The sequence below is a fragment of the Hakea prostrata genome, chromosome 1, assembly GCF_041222555.1.
Source record: "Hakea prostrata isolate BN-2017 chromosome 1, UWA_Hpros_2, whole genome shotgun sequence".
NCBI classification, from domain to species: Eukaryota; Viridiplantae; Streptophyta; class Magnoliopsida; order Proteales; family Proteaceae; genus Hakea; species Hakea prostrata.
In genome coordinates, this window is record NC_142600.1 from 78804108 (window position 1) to 78829680 (window position 25573).

The 25573-nt window shown below is 40.8% G+C and overlaps 1 protein-coding gene across 2 annotated transcripts; it reads right to left on the reverse strand.

Moving 5' to 3' along the window:
• Window positions 1-1960: 1960 nt before the first annotated feature.
• LOC149030294 (fantom protein) lies at window positions 1961-25573 on the reverse strand. 2 transcript variants are annotated; one of them, XM_089142570.1, is made up of 3 exons: window positions 24432-25573; window positions 4765-4826; window positions 1961-4668 (listed from the first exon to the last, which is right to left on the reverse strand). In XM_089142570.1, exons 1-3 carry the CDS (start codon window positions 25329-25331, stop codon window positions 4593-4595), a joined length of 1038 nt encoding a protein of 345 aa, XP_088998696.1. In that variant the 5' UTR covers window positions 25332-25573; the 3' UTR covers window positions 1961-4592. The 2 variants fall into 2 exon arrangements, 1 of the variants encoding a protein (XP_088998696.1); XR_016171261.1 differs by having other exon boundaries at window positions 4632-4668; window positions 24464-25573.

Consider the following 25573-nt stretch of genomic DNA (forward strand, 5'->3'; position numbering starts at 1 on the left):
TGTCGTTTTGGTTTTTTTTTGGTTTTTGGTTTTGTTTTTTGTTTTTTTGTTTGTTTTTTTCTCTTTTCTTTTTTTGGTTTTGTATCTCTTTATTTTTTTTTTGTTTTTTTTTTTTTGTTTGTGGTTTTTGTATTTTATTTTTTTGCGTCTCTTTTTTGTCTTTTTTGTTTTTTATCTTATCTTTTTTAATTTCATTAGTTTTTTATATTTTTTTTTTAGTTGTTTTTGTGGGATATCGGTTTTTTTTTTATTATATATTATTCCTATGTTTGTTATGTTTTATCTCTTCTTTCGATTCTTTTCTTTTTGTTTTTTTTCTCTTTTCGTCTTTTCTTGTGTGATCTCTCTCTCTCTGTTTGGGTTTGTTTTATCTCTTCTCTCGTCTCTCTTCTCTTCTTGTTGTCCCTTCTCTTTTTTGTCTCTCTCTCTCTCTTCTCTCGTCTCTCTTCTCTTCTTTGTCTCTCTTTTCTCTCTCGATCTTTTCAATCTCCTCTCTTTGGGTTTGTCTTTCCTCTCTCTCTTCCTTGGGTTTTTCTCTCTTTTCTCTATCTTTCTCCGGGTGTGTGCCTGTTTTTGTTTTTGTGTCTTTTTATTGCTTGGGTTGGGCTTCTTGCTTGTGTTCTCACTTTTTCCCTTTAAATCAATTGTTTTCATGTTTGTTGTTCTTTTTAGTTTATTTTTGTTTGTTTGTTGTTTCTCCTAATGTTATCTGGTGTTTTCTGTATCTGGTGCGTGGTGTGGTCCCTTCATTCTGGATGTCTCCTTGGTCCGTTTCTCGTTCATCGGAGGTAGTATGCCCAAAGAAAATTCGAAAATTTCCCCGCAACTCGCATGATCTCCATAAAATAGACTATAAATTGTTTAATCCTTCAAAGATTGATAAAAGGTCTAACTCATGATAATCACTATTAATCAAAGTCCCGGTTGATAGGTGCACGGATCCAATTGGTGCGCAATCGACACGCTTTTCCTTTGGGAGGACTCTCAAACGATAAAAGGTTGGATCAATATCCGTGTTTCACTTCAATGCTTGGGTACCATGGGAATAAATAGTCACTAATTGGCTAGATGTAACATGGGTAATAATAATAAGAAGAGAAAAGGATAGGAGAGGTTGTAAGAGAACACAACTTGTAGCGTCCTCTCTCTATTACGATATTACTAAATAGAAGGAGAATTACAATCTACTTTAATCGACTTTCCTAAACTAGAAACAACAATTAAGAAATAAAGAGAAACTATAAGCATACAATATCGATCCAAGCTAAAGGTAAAGAAAAGACCTGGATACATGCCGACTTCCCCATGGTGAGTATGTTTCGTGCACTTCTTACTTGGTGGTAGACACTCTTACACTTCCATTTCGTGTACTAGGATATTGAATTTGAAAATGATTTTCCCAATATTCAGTTAGAATTCAATTTAGAGATTGTAGAAGGCAAGGCTTTATCTTTCCTTTAATTGGGATGCATACCATTCTCCCTAGAAAATTATCACTTTTTATCTTGCGTTTGTCTTTATTTTATTGCATATCGAGATATCTCATAAAATAATTTCAAAGATCTCTCTCTTAATCCTTCATATATGGTCCGTGCATTTGCACGTGTGTAAATTTGCTAGTATATATATATATATTGTCAAAGGGGATAGGGATATTACAAAGGCGCTTTTTTTGGACTGGTGCTTTTTTAGTTCATTTCCACTTATTTTGAGGTTTCATTTATGGGGATCTTTGCATGCCTATTTGTTTCTTGTATGTTTCGGACAATCAACAAGCGCAACTGCCTACTTATTTTTATAATTAATTTTTTTTCCATAAAAGTATAGAAAAATGTATTTCTTCGGCACCATTTCTAACACCATACATTTCTTGTACCGAGTCTATCAACAGGTAAAATCTTATGGTAAAAAATTCACTCTATTTTTTTTTTCTCTTTTTCTTTAGTTTAGTAGAATCTATTAGAACTAATGTCTTCTGATATTCTACGGAGGAAATGGATGCTAAATACTTGAACCACTATTGGAGTGTGGGCTGACTAAAACCCTTAATGTTAATACCCTTCATATTACCTATTATATTTACCAAAAACAGAACATAAGCTATTGGCCACTTGTTGTGATTCCGTGGTGAAAGTAGGTCTCACATATCCTTCTTATCGCACCATACTTCGTCCAGTTGAATGTTCCTTTGTTGTGCTTGGTCTACTCCATCCTTTATCCCACCTAGTAGCGCCTCAATCATATGTACCCTTGCACACATCAAAGTTGACATTTGATTCAAGTTAGTAATAGTTTTACAAAAGCAAATATTTGTTTTATCACTTATTTCAAAAGTCTCACTATGTGTGGTTTCAGTATTTTCGTTTGTGTTTAATTTTAGCTCTTGGATCCAAACTGGAGTGTTATGTAACACTATTTTGGGGTTGGGGGTGATTTTGTTAAAGAATGTGTTATTTCTCTCTTTCCAGATAAAGTAACCAGTGATTATGAAAATTGACACCGTCCATTTTTTAGTTGGTTTGTTAAACGCAGGATCTAGAATGAAAGAACTGTAGATATCCCTGATAGACGTGTATGAGCCTTTCTATTCTGAGTCCTAGGGGCCCCGCTGCCAAATTTGTTTCGTCCAATTGCAAGAAATAAAGACATGTCACACAATTTCCACACTCTTTCCACCCAACTCGCAGGTTGGGATCAACGGCATCCATTAAGCGAGTGTTACATTTATAAGATGCCAGAAAAACATCTTAAATTTGGGGTGAAGGGGTAGTTTCCAAAAAAAATTCCATCATGTTTTAAGTGTGTTAGATGTGGATGTCTCTCTTGTTTGTGATAGTGCTTTCCCTGTTAGTTTGACAGCGAAATCTCCATTATTGGAAATAAGAGACATCCAATCATCTGTTTCATTAGTCAAGTTTATGTTGGAAATGCCATAAAATTGAGGGGTTTGAGGAAGAGGTAACTCCCTGTATAGATGGTTGAAAGAACTTGCCGCTTGTGCAACTGTTGAATTTCTTGCCCAATTCGAGCTGCTGGATCTTTTATCCATGGGTCGAACCAATAGAAAGTGTTTTTCCCATTTCCTACCTTTCGCCAGACCATTTTTTCAAGACTGGGTAGTATTCCACAAATACCATTCCATGTCCATGATCCCTTTCTTCTCATTACCTTTGGATTAAATGGTGGTGTTTGGGAAGTACTTTTCCTTCATGGTTTTTACCTACAATGCTTCTGGATTTTTAAGCATTCTCCATCCTTGCTTAAGTAACAATGCCTTGTTAAAGTCCTCCCATTTTCTTTCTGTTGACAGCATCGATCCCATGAGATTAGTGTAAGCTGCATTTCCTTTGTTGGATTCTCCAGCTAGAATTTTTGGCATAGAGAGTCTATTTTTTTGCAAAGAGTAGTTGAAAATTTGAAGTACTGCATGTCATATAACGATTGTGTTTGGAAATTCACTCCACTTACCAGTCTTGACCAGGGTTCCATCACCTTTTATCCTCCGTTGTAACAACTTTTCGTGTATTTCCCAGAGTCGTCTAAAATTATTTTGATAAGTGGCTACGTATTGGTTCTTATTTAAAGCCCAGATTAACCCATCTCTCTGCTCATCCTCCTATCTTCAGCCTCTCCCTCCCGCTTATCCCACTCTAACTCTGGGCTTCTGGCACCGGCACCCGCACCGGCACCACCGCTCCTTTCCGCTACGCATTTGGTACCTCAGTTAGCACTGTCTAACTGATGGTTTCGGGTTTTGTTTCGAACCTGCAATTGAAGTACTCGATTTAGTAAATCTAACAGAAAATTTGGTCCATCTAATACGTTCACACTGCAAAATAGCATCCGAGTGACTGTTCCTTAGCCATGCATGCATCTGATGGATGGTACGTGCCCCCGATCCAAACAACAGTAACACCGTGAGAGGCTGTCATAAGCATCCTACTACGATGCATTTTGAAGACTGGATGATGAGTCCAAATCCTTCATCCAAGTCGATTTTCCCATGATCTTCACCTTTTCTTTTCCTACTAAAATTTTGTATTTAATAGGATTGACGTAAAGTCTCTGCTCTGTAACCCCCTTTTCTCAGCTCATGATTGAAAAATGGCGAGACTTGGTTCTGACCGGGGCAAATTGTCTACGAATCCTGTAAAATGGACCACGCTAAAAAAGATACGACCCGACTCTCCTCTAAATTGTCCAGAGTTAAATAAGACTCCAGTATTTAACCCAAATCCTGAAGATCAATTACTTTCCTAGCATAGGGAGAACTAAATGTCGGCCAACTTGATTTCTCATCCAAACAAAGATAACACAACGTCATGATATCACCTGTTAACTCCCAACTTCTCTCAGGCCATTAAGCTCTCCTTCTCCTTCGAGAAAATTCACTTCCTCATTCTGCATGGATTTTTGTGAGTAGCCTGTTGGCTGGCTGCAGTAACTCTGGTTTGGTGGTTTCTCCATTTTTTTTAGTGCGCGTTTCATGTTTTGATGGAACATCATTACCTGTTGATTTATGTTCCAGGAAATTTTACACAAAACCTAGGGAATTTTGCTGCTTCAAGACTGCACACCCTGTTCCTTCAAGTTCACACAATGCCTTGTGCACGGAAAATAGGTGAGTTACCGTTGGCCAGATTCCTTGGTGACCTTGAAAACTTGGACCTAAGGACGTCAGCATTGACACCAATGAGAGTCAAGCTTGTGACCATGAAGCGTGAAGATCTTAGGAAATAAAAGCTTCAGAAATGTCACACTTGCCTCTTTTTAGGAACTGGGCTTCCAGCATCTGTTCTCTCCTTCAAAAGTTTCGCTCTAGCATTCTGATGTACAACAGGCAGACATTAATATCAAAACCCACAATAAAAGATGGATGCAACAACTAATGACAAGCCACTATACCCTGAATAATAAATCTTGATGTCAAATCAACGTCAAAAGATGCCAAACTAATTGCTTGTGAACATGGGGAAACCCTTGTACAGAACCGTACTCATTTTAAGCCATCACTTCCAGACAAGAAAGTCTCAATCTCATATAACGTCTAAAGATGCCACAGATTAATTGCTTTCAACATGTGAAGACTCATGTATAGATGATTTTTTGCTTTTACACACAGTAAAACTCATACATGGATGACCTATATTCATGTTGAACTATCAACAGGGAACAGCAAATCACAGACTGCCATATGCGCGACAATTCGGAGGAAAAAGCATATGCCAGAAAGTTATTGCAGCGACAAACATATGGGCATTTCAGCAAGCCATGGCCAAAGTGGGTTGAGCGCACAAAAGAGACTACCAGACGGGTAAAACATATTCATGTTTAACCATCTGCAGGGGCATCTTAACACATCACAGACTGATAGATGAGAGTGCAGAGTAAAATGGGTGAGCAAAAAATTAATTTCACTGAAACGAATGAAGATTTTTACAGGAAGCTATGGCCACAGTTGGAGTGAACAGACGAGATTGGTAAAGCTGATCCAAAGTCACTAGGATTTAGGCCAAACCTGAACTGGTTGGAGTTCAATAGGGGTGTATTTGTTTGACGGAAGTGTAAAAGTAATCAAGGGTGGGATCCACAACTGTGACTATTTGGTTAGATGGAACTGAAACTTCCAAACAACCTCATTATATACATCAATTCTTGTCTGGTGAGGTGGCAAGCTCTTTTCCCATTCACTTTCAACAATCCAACTGGTACTGTTCATGGAAGAGTTATTTGCAAGTCATCTTCTGTGCACCATTCATGGAAACCTTACTTTAAGCCATCTCTCCTCATCCCCCATTTCATTTATTTCCTATATAATCCCATCCCATCTCCATATCCTCTCTCTCCACTAAATACCAACCCCCACAACGAAATACATATTCCATAATTTCCTTTCCTTTTTCTTTCGACGTCAATCCAACTTACAACCTGTGGGACCCACCCCCACAAGTTTCTCACTCATTTTTATCCATCAAACAAACACAGACCCTAGGTGAAATCCAAGAAATAGCTAGATTTTTATTCTCCCCCATTTTTATTTTCTACTACATTTTAAGGTTAAAGAACTAGCGGCTCATCACACTGTTCAATTGAATCAAAGAAACCATTGTTTCATTCTACCTTCCTCTCTGGCCTGAGCCCCTTTCTTCTATGCAATGAATTCCAGAAAAGTGCAAAGGAACGTGGGATGGATTCGGTGACAGCATCCTTCTTTCAGTCTGGATTCGATTCCCCAACAGAGTATGGAGGTAGCATGACAGCAAATACTAATGTGGATATAATCCAGCAAAAACAACAAAACCACTTCGATGTAAACCAGGATCCAGGGCCAAGGGTGTTGAGGTAATTTCCCTAGATCCAGGTTTGCCCAGGAAACTCCAGCGAAGAAGAGTGAAAAATCTAGAGTTTCAGAGGGTTTTTCACACTTTCATGCTCAGTCACGGTGTGAACAGAGTTCTGGATATTTGCAGAAATCAGAAATTAGGGCTTTAGGATGGTTCAGCCAGGGTGGAGTAGGGTCTAACCTTGCTGGTTCTGCAATTTCAGAACTAGGGTTCAATGATTCAGAGGTTTTAGGATGTCTAATTGGTCTAAACTTAGGGTTTCAGAAGGTTTAAAATTCTGCAGAATTCTTCCAAGGAAGAAGATGAAGTGCAGAAATTTTCTGTGTTAAGGGAATTAGGTTTAATTGGGAAATTAAGGATAGGACTGGGTAGCAGGGTTAGGTGCGACCCTAGGGGGTGGGGAAGGGGGTCTAAAGGGGATGGGGAGGTGGATCTAACAGGGGGTGGGGCTGCTGCTATTGCAGGGAGAAGGCGAAAGAGGGAAGGGCCTTCGAATGTTAAGGGGAGGGGTGGGGACTTGCTGCAACAGAAGGGGAAAGTGAGGGAGGTTGTGATGGGGGTGGGGGTGTTCCATTGGGCCACACAAGAGAGAAGAAAGGTGGGGAGGGGCTGCGGACAAGGAAGGAGGCAGAGAATGGGATGGGGGGGGGGGGCTTCTTTACTTTCTTGAAATTTGTGATTGCTTGAATGGTTGCTTGATGATCAGTGCTGGATTGAAGAAGGAGATGCCAAAACTTGATCAATATTACTCAACCAGGGCCTACCCAACAAGGAAACCCTGACCCTCAACACAATCAACTTTTTTAACCATCAAAACTGAAAATTACAATGAACTATGGGCTATTTACAGCCTTCAAAAGAAAGACTTTGACTTGGGTTGGGATTCCCTAATGGATGATGATCCCAAACTCTCGACCAAACATTCAATATGAAATCTAATTTCTTAAAGACCTCAACCCTAGATTCGGAATGTACAATACACACATGCTTAATTAAACTTCAAGTTAACTTAAAAAGCACATTTTAATAAAACTTAGGGCTCATCCAAATTCCAAACAACTTTAAATCAAAATAAAACTCTTCAAACCAAACCAAACTCAACTCAACTTACTAATTTGAACTCTAAAAGTCAATATTAAACACTGTGTTTGACATCCAGTCAAACTTAAGGGAAAATTTTATGCAACTAATGCATACTAGTCAAGTGAAAATTTTATAGGACAATAATAGGACTGGCCATTGACAACAACAACAAGCCCTGTCCCAACTAAATGGGTTGACTACATGGATCCTTGCCTTTGAATAAACTCTATTTGAGGCCATAATAGATACAAAGCCCAAGTTATGCATATCCTTGCTCGCTACTTCTCTTGACGTTATCTTAGGTTTGCCCTAAGTTCTTCTAATTTCTTCAATCTAGATTAAATCGTTTCTATGTACAGGGCATTTAGGGGTTGTATTGTAACATTTCTGTTCTGTTTCCTTGTTTTTAGGTAAGAAACAGTTTTTATCTGTTTCTATGTATTTTGAATGAGACAGGGAAGAAACCTTGAGTTTTTAGGGTTTCAAAATAGGATGTTATGTTTTGATGTCAAAAAGAAAAGAATATGCCCGTTGGAAGACAGCTTTGCCTTTTCAAGAGATTTTTTTTTTTTAGTGATTTGGTGTTTCTCAAAGTAGGCTCAAAACTATGCCAAAGCACCAGTTCATTTCAAAAATGAAAAAAGAACAAAAAGAAACGACCGATTACATATACATAATTTGGTTGTCTTTGTTCCCCCAAAAAAAAAAAATTTGGCGCAAGTGAAGCCACAAGAAACAAGAACATTACCATACAACCCCTTAGAAGGCCTCCAATGAACATGGTCGTGCCACCTCAATCGATTTTGTCCTTGCTTATCATTTATCAGTGCTACTAAGTTACTCCCAGACTACCTCTAATATGATCAATTCTTATCTTATCCTTACCATTTTTGCTACTCATCCATCTTAAAGTCCTCATTTTTGCTACACCAAGTTTATCCATATGATGCTTCTTAACAATCCAACACGCTAACCATACATCATAGTTGGTCGTACCATGATACTAAAGAAATTCCCTTTGAACTCTAAAGGAATACATAGATCACACAAGATCCCGAATGCCCCTCTCCACTTCATTTACCCTATTTTAATTCTTCGAGAAATATCATCCTCTATAGTCTATATCTCCTTTTTTTTATTTGTGATTGAGCCAAGGTACCTAAAATAATTTCTTTGTGGATTCTCTTTCTCATCAAGTTTCACCACCTCATCCTCCGTCTGTCATCCCCCCTTTCTTCCCCCCCTTTCTCCCCTCCCCCCCCCCCCCCCCCCCCCCCCCCTTCCTCCCCCCCCCCCCCCCCCCCCTTCTATTAATCCCCCCCCCCCCCCACCCAAAACAAACATAGTTTTTTTTTTTAAAAAACAACACAAAAACAAACAAACAAACAAAAAAAAGAGTGCCGCAACACACCATTACTAAAAAAAAAAAAACGATTTTAAAAGATTTTGGGGGGTTCTCCATTACCCCCATATCAAGAGTCTATATTCGACAACACTCCCAAGGACGATTCTTTGAGGTGAGATCCTTCGTTTTCAGCGGTCCTAGTGCATTCGCGTGGCAAATTTGAAGCATGAAGAGTCCTTCTTAAGGTTATTAAATTAGATTTAGAGAGTCAAGAGTCATAATACATCTAGGTTAGAGTTACATTACAGTTAGGTTTCTTTTGAAGAGTCCTACTCAAGTAGGCTGATTTTGTTAATTAATTCGATAGGAATGTAATTGCTATAAATAGGGGGAGGATGAGTAGAAAGGATATAGAGAGAAGTTTATGTGAGAGCCATTGCTCTTGGGTAGCCGTAGGAATCACCTCTGCTGGTAGATTATATTGTTTCTTATTCAACTTTTATTCAAAGTCTCGTTTTTCTTCTTGAGTTATTCCACCTTGTTAAGTAACCTCATTCAGGTACTTAACAAATTGGCATCAGAGCCATCGATTCTAGGGGAATGGTCAAGAGTCGAATGGAGCAGAGGGTAGAGGAATTGAAAGTATCGTGAAAGAGATTCAAGGTCAGTGGACTCTAGCACAAAACATTGAAAAGGAGAAAAGCCAATGACGAGTTTAGAGTGAATTAAGGTTCATGTTATCCAAGAAATCAGCAGAGATGCATACCTTAATGCGGAGGTGACTAGAACCGATGGAGTTCAGTTACAAGCGTATGATCGAACCGAGAAACCAGAGACTTCCTTCCTAGACATCTTGAGATGCCAATTTTCACGGGGAAGATCCGATGGGATGGATCGCACGAGCTGAAAGGTACTTTGATCTCGTACAAACTCAGCGATGAAGAAAACTCGAACCGCAACCCTTTGTTTTGAAGGTGCAGCACTAGGATGGATACGCTTCCAGAACTGCAGCAGCCATTGTCATCATGGAGAAACTTGAAAGAATCAATGATCTATCGATTTAACTCAAGACAGCTGAAGACTCCCCAAGAAGCATTGATTAATCACAAGCAAAGTGGAACGTTTGCAGCATATAGAGAAGGGTTTGAGAAATTAGCGGCAGCAGCCGGAGCGGTAGATGGAGAATGGTTGAAGGGGTGTTTTTCGCTGGTTTAAATGAAAAGTAAGGGCTGAAGTTCGATTATTTGGGCTCACCAATTTGGGCCAAATAATGGACCTGCCCAAGCCGTGGAGGACAAAAATGGAGTGGGGAAAAATAAGAAACCTCTTTTGGCCCAGCCCACTCAATCAGCCCAAAATCTAACCTCACGTGTTATTAACTTCAGCCCACCCAACACCAATATTAAAGGAACCAATACGTTCGGAACCGGAATGAACCAAAGCTTTAACGGTTCTTCCCAAACCAAATAAGTGAACCCGCGTCTTCCTCTTCACAATCTCGACTCAACTACAGCTCGCGGGAGCTCGACGCTCCTTGGTTATCCCAGAGAAATCAAAGATAAAATGGACAAAGGGGTATGTTTCTGTGACGGCCCATACTCCAAAGGCCATCGTGCCCTCCAGCAACTAGGTTCTTTACTCCACCGATGATAGTCTGAGTTGCCCGGAGGAGTGATCAATGATGACGATATGGAGCCGGTGCTTGAGACAACTCTCGCATACCTCTTTGGTGGGGATCATTCACCACACACCCAAACTAACGGGACAAATAAATGGCTATAGTCATCATTCATCGTTGTAGCCGCACATTTCGTCGCTCAGTTGGTGGAGCCGTTGGGATTGGAAATCCGAAAACAAATTTCAGTTGCTTTGGGCGTGGGACGTTAGCAAAGGTACGGGATTTGTCGCTTCCGATTCAGCTAGGCCAGGTCTTTGTGCAAAATTTTTACCCTTTCAATTTGGGTAGCATTGATATAATCTTGGCGTAGAATGGCTGCACACTAGGGGAAGTACGCATGATTGGCGCTTGAGAACCATGAGCTTTGAGTGGCGACACCCTGAAACTAAATGGGGATCCAACCTTGCTGCGATTAGAAACAACATTAAGAGTGTCTACTCGGTTCAAGCGTGGTGATGGATCCTACAACCTCGGCATCCCGTCGAGGCTATGTACGAGAGTCCTGTCACATTTATTAGCCGACTTTGCTCATTTTTGCTAACCAACTACGCCGCCGAGGAAGCAGACCACCGATACGTTGCCGAGAGTAACCCACCTAATATTCGACCCTATCGTTACCCACATTCTCACGGTCAAGTTTCATTTCCGTTGTCGACCTAGTGTGAGTCCTTACTCCGGTCATCTTGGTTCGAGATGCGATGCTTTCGTGGACTATCGTGCCTTGATAAACTCCGCTCCCGACAAGTTTCCCATTCCCGCTTCCCGTTGGATGAGCTGCAGCCCTGTTTACCAAGCTTGTTTGGCGGATACCACCAAATTAGAATGACGAAGGTGATGAAAAAAACCTTTTCTCCTAATGGGCATTACGAGTTCCCATGATGCCTTTGGGCTCTCAATGCTCCACCACATTTCAATCACTAATGCTGAGGTATTTCAGAACACTTCGAAATTTTTTTGGTGTTCTTTGCGATATTTTGGTGTATAGCAAACCATGGAGGAACATGTGGCCCATTTGCACCACCTTTATACTTCTCCCCCACCTTGTAGTCACCAAAATGCATGTTTGGGGTTGCTCCTTATTTAGGACATATCATATCTAAGCGGTCCCGACCCACGGAAGATTAAGTGCATGGTGGAGTGGCCCCACCTCCCAATCTTAAAGCCTTCAGGTTTTTAGGATTAACCGGATATTACCGCGATTCGTCCATTTGGTATTGCCGCTCCACTCACAAACTTATTGAGAGATGCATTTCTGGGGTAACGGCAACCGCTTTAATGCCCTCAGACGCCATGACAACCGTTCCGATTGGTGACGCTTTCCAGTTTTTGGTAGGCCTGCTTCGTTTTGGGCTGTGCTTTTGATGCAGCCATCCCATTGCCTCTGGAGCCAAGTGTTGTCCCTCCGCACAAACCAAGTCTGTCTGAGAAAGAACTAATGGCAATAGTACTTGCCATTCAAAATGGCGTCATTACTTGATAGACATTTCAAAGTACGACGGATCAAGTCTAATATTTGCTAACAACGCATTGTGCTCGATCACAGTGGGTCTTAACTTTTGGGTTTGTTTTGATATTTTCTCCTCCAGCGTCTCTCTCCGGTCCTGTCCTTTTTCTGCACACTTGCAGTGAGGGACTAGATCCTCCCCTCCCGTTACTGAATCGTTCGCCTTTTAGGATCCCACTACCCCACTACCCTTCAGCCCTTACTCTATAGATCTTATCTCCCGTGGGTCCCATTAATTCCCAATTCTTTCGGTATCATTCTCCCCATTCTGCTTCTTTTTGGACTTCGCTTCCTTTTCGTGATACTCTGTCCTCATTTGTGCTTTTGTGCTTGTCCTATCGCCATACCCCTGGACTCCTTCACCACTACCATTCCGTCCTTTGGAAGACATTAGCATGGTTTTATTGGTGGGTTACCCAGGACTAGAGTGGAGATACCTCTTGTTGTGTTGCCCTTCCAAATCCCTTTCTCCTCTTTCCCCCTTATTCCCGGTGTGGCTATCTCTTCCGAGTTTCCCTTCTGTTCCCTCGCCATCGTCTCCTCTCGTGTCTTCCTTGTTTTTTGGTGGAGCTTTTATTCTCCACCTCGTTCTGCCTCCATCCTCAACGATGGTCACTGTTCCCCTTGAATTTACCTCATGTTTTTCCTCCCACTTTTTTTACCTGGGCCGATATTTTCTCCTTTCATTCCCACATGACTCCCTTTCTTTGTTCGCCCCCTCTCTTCTGTTGGTGGTCTCTGTGGATGGGTTGTGTTTCCTCGCCTCTTTGGGGATCTCCATCTCGGTGGCCCAGATAGGATGTGCAATTCCTTCGCGTGTGCTTATCGTGGGGGATGAGTTTTTCTTGCTCCCTTATCCTTCCTCCCCCCCATGAACTCCCTCCTCTTGGCCTCTCTCTGGCCTCGCCTATCTCTACGTTTACCGATGATTCACGGATCCACCCGGTGTTTCCGTTCACGTTGAAGCGTGCACGGGGCAGCACATTAAGCCGCGCCGCTTCCAACTTGTTTGCGGGGAAATGGCGAGTTGCAGCTCACACCGAAGCCTTGCTCAACATTCGTTTCTCTACTCAAGGGTTGCTGGAGGTTTTGATTCAATGGAAAGGACTGCCGCCTTGTGAAAATACTTGGGAATCTTATGCTGAAATACGGTCCCACTTTCCGGATTTTCACCTTGAGGACAAGGTGAAACTTTTGGAGGGGAGTATTGATAAGCCCCGATATCAAGAGTCTATATTCGACAAGGAAAGCACTCCCAAGGAAACGATTGACAGTTTGAAGAGTGAAGAGAGTCCTGTCGTTTTCAGCGAGTCCTAGTGCATTCAGCGACTGGCAAATTTGAAGCATGAAGAGTCCTTCGCGTTAAGGTTATTAGAATTAGATTTAGAGAGTCAAGAGTCATAATACATCTAGGTTAGAGTTACATTACGAGTTAGGTTTCTTTTGAAGAGTCCTACTCAAGTAGGCTGATTTTGTTAATTAATTCGATAGGAATGTAATTGCTATAAATAGGGGGAGGATGAGTAGAAAGGATATAGAGAGAAGTTTATGTGAGAGCCATTGCTCTTGGGTAGCCGTAGGAATCACCTCTGCTGGTAGATTATATTGTTTCTTATTCAACTTTTATTCAAAGTCTCGTTTTTCTTCTTGAGTTATTCCACCTTGTTAAGTAACCTCATTCGGGGAACAAACAAGCAACAACAAGAGGCGTTTTTGGGGGGTTTATGGGGGGGGGGGGGGCCCCCGGCGGGCACGGGGGGGGGGGGGGAAAAAAAAAAAAAAAAAAAAAGGGGGGGGGGGGCCCCACCACGGAGGTGTTATTATTACGGGGGGGGGCGACCCTTTAAAAGGGGGGGGGAAAAAAAAAAATGTTCCCCCCCCACCAAAGGGGGGGGGGGGGAAAGGGGGGGCGCCTCAAGAGCATTACATGATAAATGAATGCCTCTAAGTTTTGAAGGAAACTTCTACGGTACAAGACAATAATAAGACCAGCCATAACATATGTGGCAAAGTGTTGGGCAATTAAGAAGAGCAATATAGATGAATTGAGTATAGCAAAGATGAGGATATGCAACAGGACCAGGAGAGACAGAACAAAGAATGATTCTTTTACCAAATTGGGAGTTGCAACGATCCTACGAAGAACTTCATGAAAACAGCTTGAGGTGGTATGGTCATATCCAACAAAGACTGATGGATGCACCAACGAAGAGCAACCAGATTTAGGTGTGACAAAGCTAAGAAGAGGTAGGGAAGGGAATAAAATGACTAGTGAAGTAAGAAAAATTCAAAAGTCAAACAAAAGTTAGGGAAGCTAGTAGAAGGTTGACAGGATCAACACAATAAGGAAGCACAAATTGAATAACTGAACTTTTCTTGCTTTTTTCCTGTTTACATATGAAAGAAAAACATGGAAAGGGATAAGAAGGGGGATACAAAAGAAAGAGGGAGATGGATAGAAGAGTATCTCAACATTAGGCCTCTCACCCACAGCTCTCAACTATTGTCTTTCTTAAATCAAACACTTGAAAGCAAGCAATAGAAATTACATTAATCAAATCTTCGTTTTAGTAAAACTAATGGAGTCTATTTATAGCTTCGCTAGCTTCACAAAATATAAGGTTAATTAAAAAAAAATAGAAACTTAAGAAAAATTGTAACTTAAATAAAGCCAAGTAACTAGAAATAGAAACCTCTCATAAATCTAGTATCCAAACATCAAAAAAGGAATTCCTATTACCAAAAAAAGAGACATTCTGCTACAATGTCTGATGCAATGTGATGCATTAGAGGAGGGGTATTAGTGGAAACATGAGATAGGGTTTATGGGGTGATGTTACAGTAGTCTGAATCTTGGGAGGGGTTCAAGCGTGCAATTTTGCCAAAAGCAGGTGTTTTGGCCATCTTTTACTAACAAAAAGTTAGTAACAAATTGAAATTAGAACCTGCCTAAGATTCAATCACACTAAATAAAACATAACTTATAAAACTGAAAGCAGAAGCTATACCATGGCAGCATTAAAATAGAATCTCTCCAAAAGATGGGCCCACACAATTTTCTACAAAATCATCATTTAACAAGGCAAATATCGGCAATGACACTGTTCACATAAAAAGAGTTTATGATCACTATTTTGGGATAGTTTTCTTCATGTTCCAATCTACATCAAGTCTCCGTCACTTCAGAGAATCTTGTCTCAAGTTTTATAAAATTTAGGGATAGGTTTGGCATGGTGCCTCCTAGTTTCCGGTACTCCAGCAGCTCACAGATGTTGAGAACAAAATCTTCAAGATGGGAAACTTTTTTCAAAAATAATTCAGCTGGGATCATGAACTCTATGCATTCAACTTTGATATCATCAGTCATGTCCATTAGGCCTAAGCTTCACAACATAGAAAGTCTAAAACAATAAAACATAGAAACTTCTAAATAAAAGCTAAGCAACCAAAATAAAAACTTCCTACAAATCTAGCAGCTAAAAATAGTAACAAGCTAAAATTAAAAGCTACCCAAGGTTTTTTTGCTATTAAATTAATATTATTTCTAAAACTGAAAATAGAAACTAAGCTTACTTTCTAAAACTGAAAATAGAAACTAAGGTATGATAGCATTAGGATAGAATCTTTCTCCACTAGAAAGCACCCAAAGACAAGGCAAGTATTGGCTAGCTGATGTAACCTAGGTTGGGGCCCCCAGAATTGGGCCAAAAATCAGACCCAAAAGGTGCACCTAAAGCTGGCCAAATACCCCAGGGGTATTTTGGTCATTTTCCAAGCCCCCTTTTGGGGCCCAATATGGGTCTTATTTTACTCCCCACAATCCCAGGGTCAGGGATCTAACTTTATCTTTTTTAGGTTGATGAGTCAATTGTGAGTTATTAAAGAGTTTCAGTATTGAGTAGTAACTAGTTCACTGAGCTTGATTTGGTCCAAGTTGGTTTGTTGAGTCCCTGTTTGTTTAAAATAGCAAGTGAGTCCAGGTAAGGCGGTAGTATCCTAAACTATAAAGGAGACCCACCCTGAGTCCAATTCCTTATTAATTAGAGTTGTTAGTCAATTAGGGTAAGATTCCGAATTTCAAGGAAACCTCATCTTAAGGAATTTGAGTCGGTTTTAGAGTCCAAATATGGTAAGTGTCAACTTGCTTAAGAGTCAAGTTATTTCCTTTAAAAGAGTCCTATTTTGAGTTGTTTCAAATTAGGAAAGAGTTTGAGTCTAATTAGAGTTGGGTGGTTATAGATAGCCCGAGTCTTTCATGTAATTAGCAATCTTGATTATTGAATGAAACCGGAGTTTGAGAAATTGACTTGAGAAGTTGTGGGATCCTAAGAGACACCTTGTGGCAGGGTTTGTGATCTATTTAACCTTCAAAGCTTCATTCACTGATTCAAGCATTCAACACAGAATTTCTGCAAGGAACTTCATTCTCAAGTAAGAGACTCAATCCGCAACCCTAACCACCTCTCTCTTTCTGTCTACAGCCTTCAAAGACCCATCCCTTCAATCCTAGACCTAAAAGACAGCCCTAACCCCATGGCAAATCACCCATTCCTGTTCGCCTACTGGTCTAGCAGCCTCAACCCCCTTCCCTAGCATCTGCAAGCCCTCCCCCTTTTCTCCCTTTTTCTGCGATAGCAGCAACATTCCTCCTAGATTATCCCTACCACCTCAGCCCCTTTTGACACCATTCTTCACATCCTAGGATGGCACCTAACCCTGGAACACATTCCCTAAGTTGTTTGCCCATCCAACCTACTTTCCCTTAACCTGGAATTTTCTGCACTTCTTCTTCAGAAGTCGCAGAATTTTCTGGACTTTCGTAAAACCCTAGGACCCTCAGACCCCAAACCCCCCCCCCTCCTTCTAAACAGCTTCAAAAATTCTAGTTTAACAGCAACAGTACTTCAGATCTGCAGAATCAGTAGCCCTACAACCATCCTAAATCCTAATTTAGTGCTGGTTCCTAATTAGAAGATCCTAAAAATCTGACCCTAAATCTTGGGGTTACATCACTATGATACTGTTCACATGAAGTGTCTGTGAACAGGGTTTTGATCACTCCCCCCCCCCCCCCATTTTTTTAATCTACATCACAGAAGGAAGTAGATCCACCTGAAAATTAGATCAAAGTTCTCTACAGTAAGAGGGGGATAAGATCCCAAAAGATTGGGATGAACAGCTAAGTAGGTAAAATGTAATTTCATTTTCCTAAATACAGAAAATTCCAGAAAACAAAGTACCACAGGGAACAAAAGGACACTTTGATTACAGAAGATCAGACTACCTAAAGTATCATAGCTCAAAATTTCGGTTCCTCTCCTGTGAGATGGCCAAAGCACTGAAATTTAGTATTTTTTCCAAATTTTGATGGTAGATTTTGGTGGGTTTTTAGTGTTTTCATTGAGTTGGTTTACCGTCCAACCTAATTTGAGGCCAATAAACACAATAGAAGTGTTATTTTTGCCTAAATCTTAACTAAAGTGGCGTTCTTGATTGGCATGTGCCCAGCTATATGCGGGTGAAAGTCTAATACATGCATTTTCACAAATATAAATATGGATACAATGCAAGAGAACACTAAGATTTTCATTAAGATGCAACAACAAATACAAGTAGAGTTCAATATACAAGTATGTGTCCGGCTAGATCCATCCCCTCGGTCACAGAGGAGTACTCTTAAATACTGGATATAAGCAGGCTATGACATGGTACGGATAAAGTTATTCATATAGTTTGTCACTACCTGATATAACCGAGCCCAGCCCCCCCCCCCCCCCCCCAAAAAAAAAAAAAAAGAGCAGTAAAAGGGGGCCCATGGAGGCTCAAAGTTGGGCCCAAAACAGCCCCTGGGTTTGCGGCAACCAAGGCTGGCTGAATGACCCTAGGGTATTTTGGTCATTTTCCATGCCCCAACCTGGGGATATGCATGGTCTAGTCAGAGTCCTTATGCCTTGAGGATTCTAAATCTAGTTTCTTTCCTTTAACTTGTCGAGTCTTGGTCAATTTATTCTAGAGTCTTAGTCCATGTGAGAGTCCTAGTTGGTCTAATTAGAAAATTTTCCTTCTACATAATTAGTAATTTCACCTTATTTTGTGGTCGCTCTCACATCTCATTGTAAAAGACGGATTAAGATTAATAAGATTGAAGGCTTAGAGTTGTGGGTAGCTTCCACACGACCTAGGCTGAAATTGAGGCAAAGTTTCTGAAATTCCAGCTCTGTTCTTCAACTCACAGCAGCACACTCTCCTTTCAAGTAAGTATAGCCCTACCCCAGCCCCTCCCCTCCATCGCAGCCCCTCACCAGCCCCATCCTCTCCATCGCAACACCTCCCCAGGCCCTCCCCTCACCTCCACACCCCTCCCCAGTCTGCTCTTCCCCTTGCGACAGCAGCCATCCCCCCCTCCTCCTCCTCTTTGCAATACTCCTCTTTCCCCACTTTACTGCTTTCTTGTATTTTTATGGTTATTGCAGCAAACTCACCAAAAAAAAAAAAAAAAAGAAGAAAAGAAAAGAGAAGGGGGGAAAAAAGAAGAAAACAAAGAAAGATCAAGACGAAGATGATTCAAGATTTCATCCAAGACTCACCCAATTTTCCCAACTGCAAGCTTCCTCTTCCTTTTACCTTAACCATAGACTTTCCAAACCTTTCCCACCCTTTTCCTTGATTGATAAGACCCTAATCCATCTCACCTAGGGATCTTTCTCTTCTCGAATTATCCATTACTTTCTCCAAATCATCCCAAAATCATACCCATATTAACCCTTATTATATTCCCTCCCTTTTCTTATCAACCCTAAGCCATCCCATAGGGCTTTGGGATATTCCAACAACCCAAGACACATAAACAATAGTCCTTTTCTCCCACTCAAGCAATCCCATTGGTTATCCAGTAATTTTTAGCCGTCTCAAAGTGAACCCAAAACCACCCATAGGTTTCCTAGCCTCTCAAAACATACCAAACCATCCCATTAGTAACCCTAAACCTTATTGTTAGCCCATTGTTTAGCTGGTTCTAATTAAAGAGGATCCTAGAAAGTTATCCCAGACCTTGGCTAACATCACTGCCCTAGGGAATATGTCGTACCGCCATGGGTCTGTAACCCGGTCACAGACTGGCATAATTGGCTGTGCTGGTCCTAATGGATATCCAAAGATGGAGTCCATAAATGATGCACTTGATCCATCTCCATAGCCATATGCCAACATGCTACTGCAAACAACAGATGAACCTCAACACCATATGCTCCACCATATCCACATCCATAGCCATAAGCCCCATAAGGTACAACCCCTAGGAATTTTCAAAATTTTACCGAAATTTTTGAGATTTAAGCAAAATTTCACCAAGACTACCGAATTTTCAGTGAAGTTTCAGCAAAACTCTGCAGACTCAAATATAGGGCATGGTTTTTGAAAAATCTCACAAAATTTCATACTGTGTGTATGACGAGGGTAATTGATCCAATCCAAAAACATAAGAACAAGGTCAGCAAGTGGAAGGCTGAAGAAGAGAAGATGGACTGTTGTGCATTAGAGAATTGCCCAAACATAGTACCTCATTAGTAAGACAAAAGGAACTACATACACATCTGTAGAGAGGTAAAAGTTAAAAAGATATATTACAATATAAGGCAACTAGAGAACCAGCTAGTTCCTTAAGTACCCTAATTACATAAACTTTAACATGATTAATTACATCTTCCAGGGGGAAAATCTTCATAACCAGCATTATTAAGCCCTAACTCAATTCTGCATCATCACAAACTAATGTACAATGAAGTAGATAGACAGCATAGAAGCTGCAACCAGTAATCAGTAGTAATTCTTAAAGGAACTATCAAAGCAGCAATAAGGAAGACTTTGACCACTGGTATTCAAGCTCCCACATCAAGTCACATGTCATTAACACAATACCAGTAACAACAGAGAGAAAGGGAAAGAAAAGGATGAGACTGCTACTAACAGTACACAGGCTCTATGTCCCGCAGCAACCCCCCCCCCCCCCAAAAAAAAAAAAACAAACAAACAAAAAAAAAGAAAAAAACACCAAATCGATTGCATCTGAAATATGTCAAAGGCTTGCAATGCAGAGAAATGCTACGAATCCACATTCTGAGTACCAAGAGGAATCCTAAAAACAAAACAATGCCGTAGACTATCTAAAGAAGTAAGGAAAAATGGAAATCCTAAGAACAAGGTTAACTACCAACCAAGTACTAAGTACCGCTAAGGAATTCTCTATCATGGTACACTTTAGCTTTTCCTAACAGATACATTTTAATATTATATATATTAACGGCCTAAAATAAGGTATTTTTACTATGAGTTAACTGTTGACAAACTATTACAGGGAAGGCCATGTGGATGCACCACCTAGAGTGTAAAACATAGGACCCTGGCAATTGAATCTTGCAGCAGCAAATCCCACCTCCCACACCTGCGGCAACCCCTCCCCAGCCCCTTCTCTCCCTTCCACCTTCTTTCCCCCCTTTTTTGATCTTGCGGCAGTACTAGAAAAGAAAATTCAGTTCAGAAGGAAGGAAGGAAAAAAAAAAGGGGAAAGGAAAGAAATGCAAGAGCTCAAAACTAAAGAATTCAAGAAACCTTATCAAGATCTATCAAAAACTGTATAACAGCCATATCTTTTCCCGTTCATCCCTAAATCCTTCCTAGACCAAGCCATAGGCTCGCTTTTCTCATCCCATCTCACCTAAGGTGAGTTTGGATTCCCTATTACCAAGTAAACCATCCCATCTTGGGTTTTGTTAAAACCCTAATTTTACCTTTTTTCCAATTTATCCCAACCCATTTAGGTTTTGTTGACTGAGCTTTCCCCATAACTTTCCCAACGCCCTAAACAAAATCCATCCCATCATAGTGAATGTTAAAACCTTAACTTATCCCAAACCCATCCCGTATTAATATTGTTGCTTCCACCAATAACTCTCCCATCGAGGTTTGGTTGAATACATAGTTTCCCTAACCCTCCCATGTAAGTTCTCAAACTGCTGGTTAACAAGGAGAGGATCCTGGAGGCTGGAGCAATCATAATTTTAGGGATTTAATTTCACATCTCAAAACCCTAGAATTTAGGTTACATCACTGCTAGTTCTACATTCCTCCAAGTCACAGCTCCAGGCAAGTCCTCCAGACCCATTAATCATAGGAGTCCTACTAGGATTCAAACTCTTACCAAAATTAGACTCTCAAACCAGCCTTCATATTTAGCCAATTTTCACACCATATCATCATAGGGACCTACGTATGAATCCCTTGAAGTTTCATTTAAATTCAGACATTGAAACTACCCAAAATACCCCCACTACAGCCTAGTTCAAAATTCTAGTTTGGGCTGATTTTATTGAAGATCTTGGAAGAATTGCCATTCATTAAATTGGGGCTACATCAGGTTGTGTTTTTTAAAAACGGGAGGGTTGATATAGAACCTCCTTTAAGATCAACCGAATAAATTCAGGAGTTATCTCTAGAGGGCCTCAAAGTGATCAAAAGGTGTTAGCTGAATGTCAAGGTACTTGCAGGTTCATAGTGGTTGGTTCTGGGGAAGCGCTAGTCATTCTATTGGCTATGACTTGTCCGCTTGAAAGAGAAACATAACAGGCATTCAAGTTGAATTATTTGCTGCATACTCATTCATCTGATCAAGGATCAGCCTGTATCCATCCCCTTTGAGATGGACATGATTATGCATTACATTGCTTTAATGTCTAGAAAGTTAAACCACTCCCTTCCAATGCTTGACAACATCTGCAAGAAATTGCAGCTTTGGAAGAGTAATCCTATCCTTTGCCAGTCAAGTCGTTCTCATCCGCTTTGTGCTCCAATCCTCCTATCTCTATTGGTGTGGAATCTTCTCCATTCCCAAATCCACCATCCATGCAATGGAATCTTTATTTTGTGTCTTCCTTTGGAAAGGGCAGGAACCCTCGCACTTTATTCACCCGGTCAGTTGGTCATCTATCTGTCGCCCTACATCCAAAGGTGGCCTTGGCATCCGCCGGATCACCGATGTTAACTTTGCTTGCCTTCTCAAACTCATCTGGAAAATTGCCTCAAAACATGACTCTATTTGGGTTAGGTGGGTCTACTCCTTTCTTCTCCAATCGGACTCCCTCTAAACTGTTTCTATGCCCTCCAACCCTTCATGGGTTTGGAGGAAAATCCTCCTGCTCCACCCTAGGGCCATCTCGGCTATTTCTACCTCCATCTCTTTTGGTTCCTCCACTTCCTTCTGGCTTGACCCGTGGCATCCGATGGACATTCTCTTTAACCACTTTGGCCCTCATACTGTTTATAACACTCGTATCCCCAAATCCACCCCCTTGGCAGCCTTCATCTCTTATGGATCCTAGATCCCTACCCCCTGCCCATTCTCACACAGGTTTTGGAAATCTCTCCCCACTCTCTCTAGCTCCCCTTGCAACACCACCATTTGGCTCCCTTCCCACACCAAATCCTTTTCCACTTCATCGGCCTAGAACCTTCTCAGATCCCACAGCCCCAAACCCCCTGGCCCCCATTGGTTTGGTTCAAATGTCACATTCACTCCCTAACCCTCTAGAGAGCCCTTAACTTTGCCCTTCCCACCCAATCCTTCCTTATTGGCCGCCACATCCCCGTTAACCCCAACTGTACCCTCTGTTGGTCTGGTTTGGAGAACATTGAGCACATTTTCTTTTCATGCCCTTTCTCCAGATCTATCTAGGGAAAAACCATTTCCTCCATTTGGCCCCGCTCAAGGCGTTCCTATGGGTTTGGATAAGATTGGTTTTGGATTTTGAGAAACTTTTCAGGTTCTTCCATCTGGTGATCGGATCGTAAGTTAGTGTTTTATGCCTTGATCCACCACATTTGGTGGAAGCGCAATCTTCGGAGATGGACCTCCAAATCTCACTCTATTGATAGGATTTGGAACGCCATCTATTTTTATGTTTCTTCTAGATTATTAGCTATTCCCCATCCCCTATTGATGATACCCCTAGGAACAGGCTTATTGTTGTCTCCTGGGGTCTTAGCTCTGCTTTTCGGTCTTCTTCTTAAAGACTTTATTCTCTTGCTTTCGTTTCTTTAATATAATTATTTATTCATCCCAAAAAAAAAGTTAATTAGTTGTGAATTTCATTATGTTTCTAGGCAGGCTAACTGCATAGGCATACATCTCCATACCCTAGCTAGGGAGGCCTCACCTTGAGTGATTTGTTCAGCCTAATTTGCTCCTTGTCTTCTAATTTTTTATACATGAAGCCTTGTGTCTCCTTTTGCAATAATCTTCTATTCACATGTTATTAATAATAATAATAATAATAATAATAATAATAAATAGATAAATCATATCATATCATATTATTACTATATAAAGTAAAACCTCAAATTAGTTATGGCAAATCTTTTATGGGACCAAATTACCCTTCTTCCAAAACAACATACCTTTTTCCTGATCAAACAAACCCATTCCAATCACCCTTGTGTAATATTCATTGAATCACGCCACCAATGAAATCTCCCACCTATCCTTAACAGGTTTTCTCAAGAGGTACACCTCTTCAACTAAGACCTCCTTGCCTCAAATATTATATCTCTTCGCCCACCTCCCTTATTTCTCTCCTATAAATATTATTCACAACCAAAAAATTCTCATTGTATTTCATTCAACCCCAAAAATCCACCTAATATTTTATTTTCAAAAAAAAAATTAAAAAAAGAAAGGAAAATAATGTAGTTACTAAACAATTACCACATCAATCAACATTAATAACTCATAAAAGTTCAAAACTCTAAAAACCATAAGAAAAAGGGGTAATTTAACCATTAAAGGGTTGCCAGTCAGTAATGCCCGGCACCTCTAGTGAAGAGGTCACAGGTTTGACTCCGTGTGGTATATGTAATAGTCCCAACCACCTAATATAAAGCTACCAATTCCACCCCCACCCCCAAAAAAATAAGGGGATAATTTAACCATGACCCTTGGTTTGTTCTCCTCTTAAAAGCAAACATTTATGTATTAATTAAACTATTTCATAAATAAATAAATGAAAGGAAAGGGAAAAGGGAAAAAAAGGCCGTTGGCCCCTACTTTAATGTCTCGATAACTATGATACAAGGGAAACCTCCATTATTGACAGGTCTTAAATTGAAGGAAACAAGGAAGAAGATGAAGGACAGCAAATTAGGCTTTACATAAGAATCCTAGGGGGAAGCAGGAAGCACATGACATAAACGCCATCAATGTTCTTCAGCGTTAGACCCAAAACAAAGCCAAAGACCCGAATTAACATTCTGAGATACTAGTAAAAAGGAAAGATGAATAAACCAAGCGTAAACAGAATTACATAATTCAATCGAAGCTTTTGAGATGTAGAAAGGTACCCATTTTGCAATCTAATGACAGAAAAGTATCCCAAACAGAATCATAAGCTCAAAACTCTACTCTAAAGAAGCCTGGTTAGAGTAAAAAACCTCATAAGATGGATTTTTAAGTGATTCCCGACCTGCTTCCTCCGATGTATTAAACGGGGATGGAGAAAGCTTTCTTTTTTTCTTCCCTCCGAACTTGTTCTTTTTGCCTCCGACCTTCACCTTCTTATCAGAATCGCCGGCTTTCCTCTTCTTTCTAAAAGCGGTCCAGTTCCCAGACATCCACCTCTTGTCACGGACCTTCCAAACATTCCCCTTCCTGAAAATCAGTTTCCCAGATTTCCAAATTGAAGAACTCGTATCTATGATGGTTACTTCGACACAAGAGTAGGACGAAGGATCCGCATGAGACTTCCCCTCCACAAGAGTAAGAGAAGTGCTCTTTCCTCTCTTCTTCGGCACGAGGCGATACTCGTTTTGCTCAACTTCTGTTACACTGTTATCGGCGCTTGAAGGTGACATTGCTAGTACACCTTCAGCCTTCTGCACACTAGCCAACCGGCCATCGTCCACGATAGCAGATGCAGTAAACAAACAAATTCGCGGGTTAGGCTGTTTCCGAGAGCTCTTTTTCTCCTCAGATGATCCTCTACTTTTCAAGCCCTGGTCTCCCATGTTAAAGAGCTCTCCAAGGACATTGTTCATTACGTTAAACATGTTTTCCTTCTTCCCATGCTTAGTGAAGCCGGAATCCATGGCGTTTCTCGTCCGTTTTGCAACAGATTTTGTATCCATTGGTGCAGAATCGGAGATTAGCTTAGGAGAGATTTTCTCCTGAACTAGTACATCAGAAGCACTGCCGTCGGAGGTAGGAGCCTGATCGGAGTTAGGGTTTAGGTAACCTTCAAGATCGAGAACATTGGCAACGGGAAAACCTTTGGAAGACCGAAGACGGTCCAACCAACTTGAATCCGATTTACCAGACGGAACAGAACAGATCATCTTAATAATACCAGTTGGTGGAGGAAATGAGCTAGGAGACGGAATGAAATTGCTCGGCAAGGAAACTCACGAGATCAGGGAGTCCGAATTGTTACATGTTTCAGGGTTTTGGTTGTTTTTTTTTTTCTTCTTTCGGAATGATATGTTCAGCTAGTTACGGTGAACTTTACTCAAATTGAAAATAGGGCAGTTTTCTCTTCCACTTCCAGATCCACCACGGCTCCACTCACATTGAAATGAAC